Below are 16,076 nucleotides of genomic sequence, written 5' to 3'. Positions count from 1 at the left end.
AAAAGAAAAATGAGTAAGTTCCTTCTTTAGGCCTTATATGTGATTATAGCCATTTTCAAAGGAGATATGTGCTAGGAGTTACTGTTTTGCAAAGCGAGCATATTTTTATGTGTGAAATAATATTCTAAGATGTATGAACCTTCGCGTTGGTGAAATAAAAAAGAAAATAAGGTAGCTCCTTTGTATGGCTTTAAAATGAGTTTTGGCCATTTTCAAAGGAGGTATACGTTTGGATTTACTGCTTCACCAAGTGAGAGCACTTTTGTGCATAAAATAAATTATATAGGTGGCTAAGTTTGGGTTTAGGCACTAAACAAAGAGAAATCTTATAGCTCCTTTGTAATGGGCACTTAATCTTAAATTGGGAAAAATAAGCTTTTAGGTGCTAAAAGGAGTAATGAGTGTTCTAAAGGCCTTTTGGGACTATCCTAAGACTAAGTAAATATGTGGAATTTTGTGGGGATTTGTTGAACAAAGAACCACTCACTCATGACTTAATATGATTAAGTAAAAAGAAAATAAACAATAAAGTGCGTGTCTTGTATATTTACATGGCATTATATCATTTTATTGAGTTTTGCGTTGAATTCCTTCTCTAGGTGTGCCTAGGGACTGTGAACGTTCGAATTCTCGTGGAGCAAGATAAGTAGATTGTTCTTCAAGTAAACAAATTGTAAAGCTCCAAGAGGTAAGCTCTATGTTTATGGGGTTCGCTCCTACTTTGTGTTCTGTCATAGTGTACGGACTGTGGTCAGGTTGTATGATATGTATTAGATATATGATATAGATGCATTCATATAAAGCTATATGATGATGTGATATGATATGTTTTGATGTGTTTAATTTGATATGTTTTGATGTGTTTAATTCGATATGTTTTGATGTGTTTACTTTGATGTCTTTTCATGTGTTTACTTTGATATGTTTCGATATGATTTCTGTAATGATTTATGGACATTGATTTGTTTATGCACTGATGTCCGCTTGGGGTCCTCCCTTAGGACTGACTGTGTATATATCTGTTATATGTTGAGTTCCGCTTGGGGTCCTCCCTTGGGAACATGTGCACTGATTTTAGCTTGGGGTCATCCCTTGGGATTGATTGTGTACACTCTGTTATGTGATGATCTTTGGCCATTGATCCTATATGCACTAATGTCTGCTTGGGGTCATCCCTCAGGACTGATAGTGTACATCTCTGATATGTTTTTGGTTCCGCTTGGGGTCCTCTTTTGGGAACATATACGTTGATTTCTGCTTGCGGTCATCCCTTGGGAATAACTACGTACATCTCTGATATGATATGCTTTGTTCTGATGTGATTATTGTGATGATTTTTGTATATGATATTTGTTACATGCATTGATTTCCGCTTGGGGTCATCCCTTGGGAATGACTGCGTACGTCTTTAATAAGATTTTTGTATATGCTTTGTTTAATTATGATATTTGATTATATGATATGTTATACGAGATATGTTCAGTATAGTATGATATATGATGTTTTGTATATTATGTATCTGACTGTCATGCAGGAAGTGAGCCCAGGGTATGGAAAGTTCTCTATAAACCTGGAGCTTACTAGAGATTCGTCTCTAACACCGTTTGGGAATATGATTTCAGAAACACAGTTAATTGAAGAGCCCTCATGGGACAAGGACACTACCCGTGGCTAGAGGTACTAGTATGAGAATATGGAGTTCTGGGTAGCCGGAGGCTACTATTTATTATAGATGTTATTTTTGGAGAACATGTACTGATGTATAGTGTTCTATTCATTTGGTGATCATGATGTCTGATCTTTTATTTTGTATATGGCATGCATATGTTTTGTACATGTCTTTCAGTTGGATGCATGTACATTTAAGTATTTAGGCATGTTGATATGATGATGTAGTATTCAGTTTATGTGTTGGATTGCATGCTGTTAGACATAGTGGCACGGAGCCAAGTTATGCATGCGCCCATGGATGGGTATATGATCCTATATGGATATCTGGTATGTCTGAAAGTATATACTGTATAAATTGTCTATCAGGGTACCTTGAGAGTGGGATTTGTAAATCCCCAGTTGTCCGATTTACAGAGGTTACTCTGTTCGATTTTCGTCTCCGTCAAATAAGAATTAAATTAGAAGAAGTATGTTATCAAAAAAAAAAAAAATTAGAAGAAGTATGCAATGTGATATGTCATGTGAAAAAGGATTAAAGAAAAAGAAAAAGTTAGCTCTTATTTTCATAAGTTAAGTCTTCCGCTGTTTCTGTTTGTATCATATGTATGTTAATTGAACCGGCTCGAGACAGGGATGTTTCGTTAATTTTTAAAGTATTGGTGATTTTTATTTTTATAAAAATTAATATAATTTTTGGACACTGATCAATAGATTTTTACAACTCTATCCCTTACGTGTTTGAACCTCAACCTGGTTTTGATACCACTTATAGAAGATAAGACTCTAAAGCTGCATGTTTAAGATACTGTAAGGGGAATGCTTTTTATTTCTTCAATACACTAAGCCTATTAATAGGCAACACAAAAAGTAAAAGTAGCAATGAAAAGACTCGTTACAAAGCTAATCAAAAGTTTCATAACACCACTAATTAAACTACTCATAACATCAGTCATTATATCCTTAATAAATATCATAACAATTTAACTTCATAGCTCACATAATAAAATCAAGAGACAACTGACTCTTCAATATTATAACTGACATAAGAAACTAAAAAAATTCTTCAACGCATTTATCCCAAACAATTGAGATCGGCCAATTATATACCACTAATACATCATATAAAATATCTATAGTATTATGTGCTATTTAGTAAGGTTGCTCATAAAATAATTTCATTTCCAATCATACAACAGAAACAAGTTCATAGACTCCAATCACATCTTTATTAGGGGTGTTCAAAATATCCAAAAGAATCAAATCAATTCATAACCAAACTATTTCACATTTTAAAAACTGGTTATTTTTAAAAGCAGGTTTCATATGAAACTGCATTTTATTTTATAAACTGGTTATTTATCAAACCATAAAAATAATTGGTTATCCATGGTTATCCGTAACCAAACTGCTTTACAATTGAAAAACAAATAGTTTACCCAAAAAAAGGAAAAAATAAGTATTATCTTTTATCATGCCTATTATATTAGTCAATTGACTTAAACTTCCAAACAATAAACTAACAGCTCAAGTAGAAAACATTTATTTTAAAAAAAAAGTACACATAAATCGAAAGGTCGGATCCTAAGAAAGCACTTCTTATGTAACGTAACAACCTTTTTTCCCAAAAAAAAAAAAAACATAAAAACCTCCGGGTAAATTGAAAACTTGACAAGGCGAAGACTTTGAATTAATAAAGATGAAGTTAAAAAATTATAATAGAAAGGGCAACGAAATTAATCAATTGGCTTAATGTCTTTCATATGTTGAAGATGATGAAACAGCTTTAAAAGGACAACTCATAAGGATTTACTTATTTGTTCTTTAATTGTAGCGCAGTTTGGTTATGGAAAAACAATTATTTTTATGGTTTGATAAATAACCAATTTATAAAATAAAATACAGTTTCATATGAAATCGGTTTTTAAAAATAATCGGTTTTTACAATTGTTATATGTATTTCATAAACATAGATGTTTTTCTCTCTATTTACCTATTGGGCTATTCCAAATATCAGTTGTATGTTTCTTATCATTATTTACCTATTGGGCCAAGTGAAGTGGTTAAGGCCCATTTTTAGCAACACAAGCAAAACGCTTTCGTTTTGCTTTGTGAAGGCTAATGGTTTACTTAACCCTTCAATTGAGCTCTCTTTGATACAGAACATGTGATATTTTGTTTTAGCTACCATCTTAAGAACTCTCTCAAAAAAGGCTGTTCGTTAGGGTTTGTGTGAGTGCATATCATTCTGTAAATAGTGAGTGATATACTGAGAATCAGTCAATGGTGCTTTGGAGAAACTTGTTCAGCTCAACAAGACGGTTCTATTGATCGGTATACTTTTCGGATTAGTGCTCAAAGAGTTGGAAGTTCAATCTTGTGAGGAAAATCGGTGAAGCTGATGTTGATCAGCTTGTAGATCGTGTGAAAGGAACGACGATTCCTTTGCTGGCTCAAAGATTGGGAAGTTCACTCTAACTTTACGGTTCTGATTCATAGATCTTGATGTTTTGTAACAAGATTGTATTTCTTGTTGATCTGTTTACCTGTTATAGTTTCTTCATATGCTTTAATTCTTGTATACCTGAAATTGTATACAGTAAACTCTAATTCTGAATCTTGATTTGAATAAAGAGTAATATCAGAGGGCGTTTAACCCTCTTTAGGCCCCAGGACGTAGGAAACTCACTAATACTGAGTTTCTGAACCTGTAAAATGCTTGTGTCCTCTCTCTTTATGTGCTCTTTAATTTTTCTTGATATGTTCTGCATGTTATTGTTTGTGAAAAGTCTTCCCAAAATTACAACAATTGGTATCAGGAGCTTAGGTTCCATTTCTCTTTCTGTTCTTTTCTTTTGTCTGACATTCCTTTCCCCCCTCTACCATTCGGTTTGCTTGCTTGGCTGTGGAGGTTCAGCAAGAGGGCATCTCTAAGCTGGAGGTGGAGAAATTTGATGGGAGAAGTGATTTTAATATGTGGAAAATTAAGACGAAAGCTGTTTTGGTCCAGCAAAAATGTGAGGATGCAATTGGAGCTGAAAAGGACCTGCCTGAAAACTTGACACCAAAAGAAAGGAAAGACCTGCTATCTTTAGCCCATAGTCTTATAGTTGTTAATATCTCTGATAGTGTACTGCGTAGGGTTAGCAAGATCACTGACCCTCATGAGCTCTGGGTGAAGTTAGAGAGTCTGTATCAAACCAAGTCAGCCCCAAACTGAATGTTCTTGAAGTAAATATTTTTTTCTTTCAAGATGGACCCTAGTAAGTGTCTAGAGGACAACCTAGATGAGTTTAATAGGTTAACTCTACAACTTGAGAATGCAAGGGTTGTTGTCTCTGATGAGGATCAAATTCTGATCCTCTTGAATTCTCTTTCTGACTCCTACAGAGGGGTTAAAGATGCTATAAAATACAGTAAGGGAGATATGACTCTTGATGAAATTACTAAGGCCTTGAGGGCTAGAGAAGTTGAAATAATTTCTCACAAAAAGCCCACTGCTGAAGGCCTCTATGTTAAAGGGAATGGAAATAAAAGGGAAAGTCAAACAATAAAAGGAAAGGGAACAACAATAGTGTTCCCCAAGGTAATCAAAGTGTCCAGGGAAACCAAGATAAAAGTAAGGGTCAACCACAAGCCGAAGTTGTGTGATGGCACTATCATAAAGAGGGCCACCTGAAAAGGAATTGCCCTGAAAACCCAAGGAGTGTCCCCAAACAGCAAAGTAAAACTGACTATGCAAATATACTCATTGAGTTTGACAGTGTTGAGGAACTTGTTCTGTCTGATAAAACTTTTGAAACTGAATGGATGATGGATTCTGGGTGTACATACCAAATGACACCCAGAAAAGAATGGCTTAGTGGGCTGGAGTTTCAAAGGGTTGGCAAAATCTTAATGGGAAATGACCAAGTGTGTGAGATAAAAGGTGTGGGGTCTGTTATGTTCAAGATGGGTGATGAGAGCTGTAAAATTCTAAAGGAAGTTAGATTTGTTCCCACATTAAGGAGAAACCTGATCTCCTTAGGGATGCTTGACTCTAGTGGCCTTGAGTTTAGAAGTAAACAAGGGTCACTTGACATTGTCAAGGGATCACAAGTCCTTATGAGAGGAAAGCTTGTGAATGGCCTCTATATTTTAGAAGGCCAAGTTGTCACACAAAAAGCTTGTGTGGCAGCTGCTGACACTGATGAATCCATTCTCTGGCATAAGAGACTTGGACACGTCAACAATTAGGGACTGTCTGAGCTGTATAAGCAAGGTATTATTAGCTCAAAAGGGGCAACTAGTGTGGAATTATGTGAAAATTGTGTTTTGGGAAAAACTCACAAACTCTCCTTTTTTGCTGCTAGTAATACCTCTAAGGCAGTGTTGGAGTATGTCCATTCAGACCTGTGGGGGTCTCCAAATGTCCCCAGTTCTTTATCTGGATGTCACTATTTTATTTCAATAGTTGGCTCGTATTCCAGAAGGGTCTGGACTTATTTTCTAAAACATAAAGATCAAGCTTTTGCTAGTTTTAAGGATTGGAAAATCCTAGTTGAAAACAAAACTGAAAAAAAGGTTAAAGTTCTTAGGACTGACAATGGATTAGAGTTTTGCAACAATCAGTTTGCTGATTTTTGCAAGGAGCATGGGATCCAAAGACATAGGACCTGTGCTGAATGGGGTGGCTGAGAGGAAGAATAGGACAATTTTAAATAAGGTAAGGTGCATGCTTACTGAATCTGGTCTTAGCAAGGTATTTTGGGCAGAGGCTGTTTCTACAGCCACCTATGTTATAAATAGGTGTCTTTCCTCCACCATAGACTTTAAGACCCCAATGGAACTTTGGTCAAATAAGCCACCCAATTTAAGTCACCTAAAACCTTTCAGGTGTCTTGCCTATATGCATATTAGGCAAGATAAATTGAGTCCTAGAGCCTTAAAGTCTGTCTTTATAGGTTATCCCCTTGTGTAAAAGGCTACAAGCTTTGGCTTATAGCTGAAAAGAAGTGTGTGGTCAGTAGGGATGTTATTTTCAAAGAAAATACTTTCTACAAGGATATTATGAGTAATCCCAGCTCTTCCCAACCACCTGGAACTCTTCAGTTTGAGGTGGAGCAATCTGCCATACCTGGGCAGCATGCTGATGGTGAAGAACTGAGGGAACAACCAGCTATTCTTGATCAACCAGAGCTTGAAACTGATCCCCTTGATGAAGGAGGACAGGTTGAAGAGGGAAATGGTGGTCTTGATGACTACTTGCTGTCACGAGACAGAGTTAGGAGGAATATTAGACCTCCAAGCAGGTTTGCACACGCTGATGTGGTTGCATATGCCTTACAAGCTGGGGATGTGCTTGAGTTGGATGTGCTTGAGTTGGATGAACCTGCTACATTTAAAGAGGCTATGAGGCTGGAATCCAAGAATAGTTGGGTGAAAGCTATGGATGAGGAAATGGACTCTTTAAAGAGAAATAATACCTGGGTTTTGGTGGAGAGACCAAAGAAAAAGAGAGTAATTGGCTGTAAATGGATTTTTAAAAGAAAACCAGAGATACCAAGAGTGGAACCAGCAAAGTTTAAGGCTCGGGTAGTGGCTAAAGGGTACTCCCAGGTTGAAGGAATTGACTACAATGAGATTTTCTCACCTGTGGTCAAACATGTATTAATAAGGTTGATGTTGTCTGCTGTTGCTATCTATGATTTAGAGCTGGAGCAGCTTCATGTCAAGACTGCCTTCCTCCGTGGCAATCTTGATGAGCAAATCTATATGGAACAGCCTAAAGGCTTTGTAAAGAGGGGGACAGAAAACATGGTGTGCCTGCTGAAGAGATCATTATATAGTCTCAAAAAGGCCCCCAGACAATGGTATAAACGTTTTGCTGATTTTGTTTTATCAAAAGGTTTTGCTAGAAGTAGTTTTGATCATTGTGTTTATTTTAAAAATTTGCATGATGACTGTTATATTTATCTGTTGATATATGTGGATGATATGTTGATTGCATCTAAAATTTAAGTGAAATAAATTCTGTTAAGAATATGCTGAAAAAGGAATTTGAAATAAAATTCCTTGGACCAGCCAAGAGAATTCTTGGCATGGAAATTACAAGGACAAGGGAAGATAGACATCTGTCACTATCCCAGTCTGAGTATGTCAAAAAGGTTCTAAGAATCTTTGAGATGCATCTGTCCAAGCCTGTTAGCACTCCATTAGGTGCTCAATTTAGGCTCAAATCTGTTTCTGGAGAATCATTTCCTGAAGAAACACAATATATGTCATATGTTCCGTATTCTAATGTCGTTGGCTGTCTAATGTATGCTATGATTGGCACAAGGCCAGACATAGCATATGGAGTTAGCATGATAAGCAGGTTTATGAGTAAACCTTGCAAAGAGCACTGTAGTGCAGTTAAATGGTTGCTTAGATACTTAAATGGATCTATCAATTGCTGTTTAAATTTTTCTGCATTTGATTCTAATGATTTTAATATTGTTGGATATTGTGACTCTGATTATGCTGCTGATCTTGATAAACGTAGATCACTAACTGTTTTGTGTTTACTGTGGGAGGTAATGTGGTGAGCTGGAAATGTAATCTTCAGCACATAGTAGCATTATCAACAACAGAGCTGAATATGTGGCATTGACTGAAGCTGTCAAGGAAGCCATATGGTTAAAAGGTATAGTAGGTGAGTTGGGTTAGGTAAGAACCCACCAAAGGTAAATTATGACTCACAAAGTGCTATCCATCTTTCAAAAAATTCTACATTCATGAAAGAAAAAAACATATAGATGTTAGGCTTCATTTTATTAGGGAAATAATAGCTAGTGAACAAGTAATTGTTGAAAAAATTTCTGGCATTATTAACCCTGCTGATATTTTTACAAAATCTGTACCTGTTGGCAAACTTAGAGATGCTCTAGGTTTGCTAAAAATTGAACCACCATGATCATGCATTGCATATGGGCCTATGGGTTAAATGCCTACACCAAATCTGGATTGCTCTTATTCTGTTGTATGTTTAGAAATAGGTGAAGTTTTGTTATATGTATTTCATAAACATAGATGTTTTTCTCTCTATTTACCTATTGGGCTATTCCAATTATCAGCTGTATGTTTCTTATCATTATTTACCTATTGGGCCAAGTGAAGTGGCTGAGGCCCATTTTTAGCAACACAAGCAAAACGCTTTCGTTTTGCTTTGTGAAGGCTAATGGTTTACTTAACCCTTCAGCTGAGCTCTCTTTGATACAGAACACGTGATATTTTGTTTTAGCTACCATCTTAAGAACTCTCTCGAAAAAGGCTGTACGTTAGGGTTTGTGTGAGTGCATATCATTCTGTAAATAGTGAGTGATATATTGAGAATCAGTCAATGGTGCTTTGGAGAAACTTGTTCAGCTCAACAAGACGGTTCTATTGATTGGTGTACTTTTCGGATTACTGCTCAAAGAGTTGGAAGTTCAATCTTGTGAGGAAGATCGGTGAAGCTGATGTTGATCAACTTGTAGATCGTGTGAAAGGAACGACGATTCCTTTGCTGGCTCAAAGATTGGGAAGTTCACTCTAACTTTACGGTTCTAATTCATAGATCTTGATGTTTTGTATCAAGATTGTATTTCTTGTTGATCTGTTTACCTGTTATAGTTTCTTCATATGCTTTAATTCTTGTATACCTGAAATTGTATACTGTAAACTATGCTTCTGAATCTTGATTTGAATAAAGAGTAATATCAGAGGGCGTTTAACCCTCTTTAGGCCCTAGGACGTAGGAAACTCACTAATACTGAGTTTCTGAACCTGTAAAATACTTGTGTCTTCTCTCTTTATGTGCTCTTTAATTTTTCTTGCTATGTTCTGCATGTTATTGTTTGTTGAAAGTCTTCCCAAAATTACAACAAATATGTGGAGCAATTTGGTTATAGATTGGTTTGATTCTTTTGGACATTTTGAACACCCCTACCCATACCTTCCTCCGTCGGTTCAAATGAAACTCTTAGTAACATAAATCTTGAGAGAACGAAGAACAATTTTTTTATAATTTAAAATAATTAAACTGTTCTTCTATCAATCACTCTCAAAACAACGTGAAACAATTTCTATAAGAATCATTTCGTCCGGAGAGTTCCAAAACAATGAAGATTCTTGCAAGAAAAAATTGGCCAACTACCTATAACCGAGAGAAACAAACGACTTATAAAAATAGCACAATTCATCAAAAACTGATTTAGTATTTGTTATAAAACCGGTTTTGAACTTGATAATCGATTTATAGTTCGCAACCGGTTTTGATTTAAAACTGGTTTTAAATTAAAATCGGTTATGAACCATAAATCAGTTTAGGAACCAGTTTCAAACCAGTTTAGAAAATTAAAAACCGGTTTAAAAAAAACCGGTTCAGTTTGAAAACCAAACCGTTTAAAATAGGTTCGGTTCGATTTTTCTTAAAACCGATTATGAATCGCTCCATGCACATCCCTAATCTTTATGAGCCAACGATAAATATTAAATTCAGAGCATTTAGCTAAAATACTTTTATAAAAACTATGTCTCAAATCCCAGAGAAGTTGTATATAGCATATATGGCATTATATTCTATATTTATTTTCAGAAAGAATTTTTACATCTAAGCGTAAATATTCTTGCCATTATTTTCTATATCTAGCACTTTATTTTTTCTTTTCTTTTTGTTGGGAGGGGTTGGGGAAGCCAAGGTAACAGAGCACTTGTCTTCCTGGCCAACTGTACAACTTTTAAGAAAGTATTACCTGAAGAAACATATTAAGAACATGGGGTTATGTTTGGATCAATATTCACCCATTATATTCATAAGAATGCCAGAATCAAGGGAAAGAAAGGGTGGGAGTGCCCAAGGCCTTATAAACTCCATATTAGTTGCTCATACAACCAATGTGGGACTATATATCTCAACACGCCCCCTCACACGAGAGTCCACTGGGCTTGAAGGGTGGACAATGCACAGACCCACCTACCCGTGGGAACAAAGAAATTCCACTTGAAAGAAAGTGGGGGGCGGCAAGGATCGAACCCGGGACACGAGGCTCTGATACCATGTTAAGAACCTTGAGATAAATGTCAAGCGGGTCTAGGGGGAAGCCCGTGGTAGGGGCCACCACCAATAAGCTAAGGCTACACTAACCGTAGCAAGTGGATCCGATACCATGTCTCAACCCAAAACCTTAAGGCATTGAGTTCATGGGTCCTTCCACTTATATACTCTTCACTTAGCTCATTACCAATCAATGTGGGACTCATCACACTTAAATATCTCAGCAATCTCCCCGTCAAGTGTGAAACCCACCATTGGTATGCTCGCCTCAACCGAGTACCCCAAGTGCAAAGTACTCGACCCGCCTCCTAGCCAATCACCAGGCTAGCTCAAGCCCAATCCAGCTCTGATACCAATGTCAGGCGGGTCCGGGGGAAAACCCGTGGCGGGGGCCACCGCCAATGAGTTAAGGCTACACCAACCGTAGCAAGTGGATCTAATACCATGTCTCCACCCAAAACCTCAAAGCATTGAGTTCATGGGTCCTTCTGGTATCAGAATCAAGGGAAAGAGCTACAACTTCAGCAATTCCAAGTGTTGCAGCAAGTGTTAAAGTAGTTGATAAAGGAAGGAGCTTCTTGCTTTGGTACATCCATGCAAAAAATTAATGTAATACTAGCTCCAGCACAAAACTTTCAAAATGTACATCTAAACAACTAAAGCTACTACCTATAGACTGACAATACTAACTGCGGTAATTTTGAAAATTACCATTATCATCATCACTTGGACTGGGGTATGCTAATCAGTACCTGTATAGTGCATACTATTATCTTTCGCGGTAGTTTTGAGTATTCTAGCATATTAGTATCTTTTGAGTAATCGTTGCTTATCGTTGTTTGTTCAAATTCAAGTTTTTTGTGGGGTCATATTTGCAAATTGTGGAAGTCTTTGACCCCCACAAAAGACATTAGTGGCATCCCCAACCCAACAACCTCCAGTATTACATGCGCTACAACTCATTTTGTGGGGTCTTTATGTATAATGCCACAATTTGTTGGAATATTTTCTGGAAATTTCAAACCCCCCACAAATGTTGTACTTTCTGAAAGTTTCAGACCTCCACAAATATATTTGACTTTCTGTCACTCATAGACCCCCATAACATTTATCACTTCCTAGAGGGTATAAACCTCCTTAATTTGTTTATTATTTTGACAGATTTAATCTCCACAATTTATCACTTTCTATTTCTCATATTTTGTAATGGCTTTAGACTGTCAATATCCAAGAGTTTAAAGGTTTATATATTATAATTTGGGAATTGGGCCCATCACTTAATTTGAGTAAAATAAGAAAAGAAGAAAGGAAAGGCCTAAAAATGACAGAGCATAACTAAGTAACAAGATAAGCTTAGCTAACTAAAATTATGCACGTGCGCAAAGCGCTGGAATGATACTTGTGTAATTCTTATTAATCCAAATTTCGTTCGACAACTATTCTCAAAACTTAAAAGAAAACATTATTTGGCAAAACCTAAAAGCACATTATCCTTCTGCCAATGCAGAAAAGGGGTGAAAAAAAAGAATAGAATAAAAACAAAGAAAACCAAGAGACTATTCCCTCCAAAATTAATAGCCAGCAACCCCACGAAAATCATGTTGGAATCCCATAAAAAGATTACATGCCCCCTTGATCAGGTTCGACACATCATCCTCTTTGGGAAGGGCAGGGATTGCTCCTTTTTTGGTAGTTATAATTGCTCCGCATGCATTTGCAAACTTGAGTACTTCTCTTAACCCTGGTTCATCCTGCAATCAATGAGTGGAAATAAAACAATCATCAATTATAAATTTTATAAGGATATTTATAACTAACCATTTTAATTTTTGCCAAGACATTTAGATAAGAGTAGAAAAAATCACAAACAAATCATAAAAGTTTGTCTGTGGGAGCAGATAAATTATCAAGTAGTCCAAATTTTTTTTTGTCCAAACCTAAGTTTGTTATGGCCTCATGTCAAACTAAAACCACATCTGCGTCTTATAGCACCATTTGGCATCAATTATAGAGGAGTTATTTATGATTAACAGCAAATCTATCGAGTATAGTTAAGAATTCATATAACAGTCAAATAAATGCTAATGAAACAATGCCTAGGAAGCAGAACATAAAACTGTTACACGTACTTTCCAAGAACTGTCAACGGCAGGGGGAATACGTTTGTATCACTTTGAGGACCACCTAAAAGCCAAAAAGAACAATTAGTAAAATCTTTAGCAATAGTATGCATAGAACTTGTTTCACAAGATTGCAGCGGCACATTGATGGAATCTCAGACTTGGCAGAAAAGTCAAATACCACCATTTGGCCTCCCTACTCACCAAAACAGAAACTACTGTCTCTCTAACATACACACGGGCATAAAACATATGAATATCTTCAATCTTTCAACAATAACAGCAAAAACTTTTGTATTCATGATGTCAATGGTACCTGATATCGAATCAATTGCTAACAAGTCAAAATCTGAAACGACCCCAACCTGCAGCAGCAAAAAATAAAATAAAATAAATAAATAATCCAATGGAATAAAAAATTAAAGCAATAAACCCAAAATGTAAAAACACACACACACATAGCATTAGAATTACATAATAAAGCAAAAGAAATGTGAAGGGAATTAAACACTTACCAGAGCCTCCAGAGCTGCAACCAAAAAGATGCAGGGTGCACATATTTGACCAATTTTATGAGCTGCCTTTTCCAAGAAGTAAAAACAATCTATATTTGTTACCTCGACTTTGGTCCGAAGTTCCAATATGCATTCACACACATGACAATTTGCTCTTTGGGGTGAGTTATTAGCCTTGTCCATTCTCACAAATGCAAATACCTGAAAGAAAATGAATCCAACTCAGAGAGGATGATTTAAGTGAAGTTAGACATTAAATATGTACTTGTCTAGCTAGACAGATAGGAACACAGGTTGAGGAATAAGATGGAAAAGAAACCAGAGACAGATAGGAACCTAATGAGTAAAAGAGTACCATAGAGTCTAAATTAAATCAGAAGACCTCCCCAACCAGGATCATCCTTTTTGTCAATGGGTGCTATTTGGTTGTACCTCCAGTGATAATAATTGAATTGCTGACAATAACTCATGCACACACTTATATGGGAGTTTGGTTTTGGCATAGGAGGAAAAACTTTCCATTTAATTTCTTTATCCATCATATAAGCATCTTCATTGACCACCTTATTGGTTCTACCTCCTCTTTTTTATGAAGAGAATGAATCTTTTTATCGAAGGATCATAAAAAAATGGGTTGAAACGTAAGAAAATATGGCTACAAGTCACCACAAGGCTTCACAAGAAAAGATAATATTGAGAATGCAATATATTTTGAGTCTCAACATATTAGGCATTAAGAAATGGGTGTAATTGTGCAAAAGATTATTTGCAGCATAATAATAAATTCTATTCCCCATGTCATATCTTTAAAAATCAACTATCAAATTATGATATGTAACAGTAAAGCATTCTTGCGTGAACACTTGAATATAGGAGAACCTAGTTTGGCCATAAAATCACCCTCTTGTCCACCAATAACAAAAAGTCGATCATTGACATGCAAGCCCTGCACCAAATAAGGTATAGTAAGAAGAAAGCCAACCATCTTTCTTCAAAAAGACAATGAATATGGCACCACTTTTCAAGTATTCCTTCAAAAGCTTTTTAGGTTTTAGAGACACAGGTTTGGCTTTCTTGAAACATGGATTTCTAATAAAAACAAGGAGATCATACTATCCATCAGGGGTTTATATATATGTTTATTGGGTTTAAGCCCAATTGTTTATTGTAGTGAATTACGGTATAGGGTCAATTAACCTACACCATGATGGGTGGAACTAGATTCTCTTTTCACTCTTGACACTCTTAACTGTATATTCTTCCCATCAAGATCTCAGTTATAGAGAGGAACAAGGAGAGGAAAATTATTGATTAAAGTTTCATAAAAATTGAAGAAAATACCCAAAATCAAGTCACGTTCACAAGCAAAAACAACACATAGGGTTATAATTCCAAGAAACTATTTTATTAAATACCCAAAAAAATACCCAAAATCTGTAAAGAGAACATATTTACAGATTGTTAAATAGACTCAAACCAAATACCAAGAAACAAGTAAGCTTATAATTCCACTAAACTATAGGCTGGCTTCACTCACATTCCCTATTGTCTTCTGAACAGTGGCAATTCGTTGGAATGCCCTCTCAGATTCCAAAGTTCAGACTCGGAGCTTCAGATCACCTTGCTCCTGTGGAAAAATGTAGTGTAGCGAGCTGTGATCTAGAATACCAAAAATCCAAAACAAACAAATGATACAAATCAAATAAAAAACTCAAATTATATCAATGAAAATCCAATTACTTAGTTTACTCAATACGAACAATAACTGTAGACAAAAATATAAGGTGTTACACAATATCATGAAAAATATGAAACCAGGAACACCTTGAATATAAAAATCATCAGCACCAAGAAAGCTTGTTCTCCCTGCCACCAAATAAGAAACAAATAAAAAAATATATAAAAATCATTTTTCAAGTGTTTGCTTAAGATAAAGGAAATAATACCTGTATTTGCGATTCGTTTATCGTATACGTCACCGACCTCGGCGACAATAGCACCGCCTCCCTGTACGCCTTCAAGGCTCCGTCAATGGCGGTGCCCCTAACTGGATGCGAAATTCATGCGATGCGAAATGAATTCCCCAATTGGAATTGAAAACGAAATCTAAATCAAACAATTAAAGAGTTGAAAGCCCAAACTTAATCACGATTGGTAAAAAAACCACAAATGGCGGAGAAGAGAATCGAGAGAAAGAGAGATAACGAGGCATGGTCACCATTTTGGCAAACGAAACACAGATCCAAACCCTAGTAAGAAAAGAGAAATGAAGAAATTAGAACCTAACAGTAAAAAAGAGATGAAGAAATCAAAATTAAAAAAGGCTAGTGTGTTATGAGTAGAGTACGATACCGAGAATTTGAGAATAAAGAAAGAGGGCTAAGAATTGGGATCTGCATCCTCTGATCTGAAAAATCACGTCATCATATAATGTGAAAAATTATAATTATATAAAGATAGATTAACGGTAATAAAGAAGAAGAGAGAAAATATATTAAAATAAGTAGTTACAAAATTATAACCGTTGATTTATCTTTATATGATTGTGATCTTCTCACGTGATCATGTCATGTTTTTTTTTACTTGAGAGAATCTATTTCCAAAAATTGGATAAAAGAAAGAGCTAGAGAAAAGGTGTTCTGGCATCTGGAGATGTACTCATTTTTTATTGCATAATAAAATTTAGTATTTAAAAAAAAAATTAGAGTATATTAATTG

General features: G+C 35.8%; 1 protein-coding gene across 7 annotated transcripts; it reads right to left on the bottom strand.

Annotated features, from left to right (window-relative positions):
- Nucleotides 1-12,114: 12,114 nt before the first annotated feature.
- LOC133305072 (uncharacterized) lies at nt 12,115-15,895 on the bottom strand. Of its 7 annotated transcripts, XM_061505197.1 has the most exons (11): nt 15,881-15,895; nt 15,711-15,765; nt 15,577-15,607; nt 15,305-15,464; nt 15,183-15,224; nt 14,896-15,017; nt 14,259-14,304; nt 13,359-13,559; nt 13,160-13,208; nt 12,853-12,907; nt 12,115-12,474 (listed from the first exon to the last, which is right to left on the bottom strand). In XM_061505197.1, coding segments are annotated over exons 6-11 (369 nt in total). In that variant the 5' UTR covers nt 14,898-15,017; nt 15,183-15,224; nt 15,305-15,464; nt 15,577-15,607; nt 15,711-15,765; nt 15,881-15,895; the 3' UTR covers nt 12,115-12,458. The 7 variants fall into 7 exon arrangements, 6 of the variants coding, with proteins under 6 accessions (XP_061361181.1, XP_061361184.1, XP_061361180.1 ...); XM_061505200.1 differs by lacking the exon at nt 15,881-15,895 and having other exon boundaries at nt 15,305-15,405; nt 15,500-15,607; nt 15,711-15,771; XM_061505196.1 differs by lacking the exon at nt 15,881-15,895 and having other exon boundaries at nt 14,896-14,985; nt 15,305-15,607; nt 15,711-15,771.
- Nucleotides 15,896-16,076: the final 181 nt, after the last annotated feature.

This window comes from Gastrolobium bilobum, unplaced genomic scaffold (genome assembly GCF_033153095.1).
Source record: "Gastrolobium bilobum isolate Gb01-03AN ecotype WA unplaced genomic scaffold, APGP_CSIRO_Gbil_v1 utg34677, whole genome shotgun sequence".
NCBI classification, from domain to species: domain Eukaryota; kingdom Viridiplantae; phylum Streptophyta; class Magnoliopsida; order Fabales; family Fabaceae; genus Gastrolobium; species Gastrolobium bilobum.
Note: the sequence above shows the minus strand (reverse complement) of the source record. Positions and strands in the feature narration are given on the sequence as shown.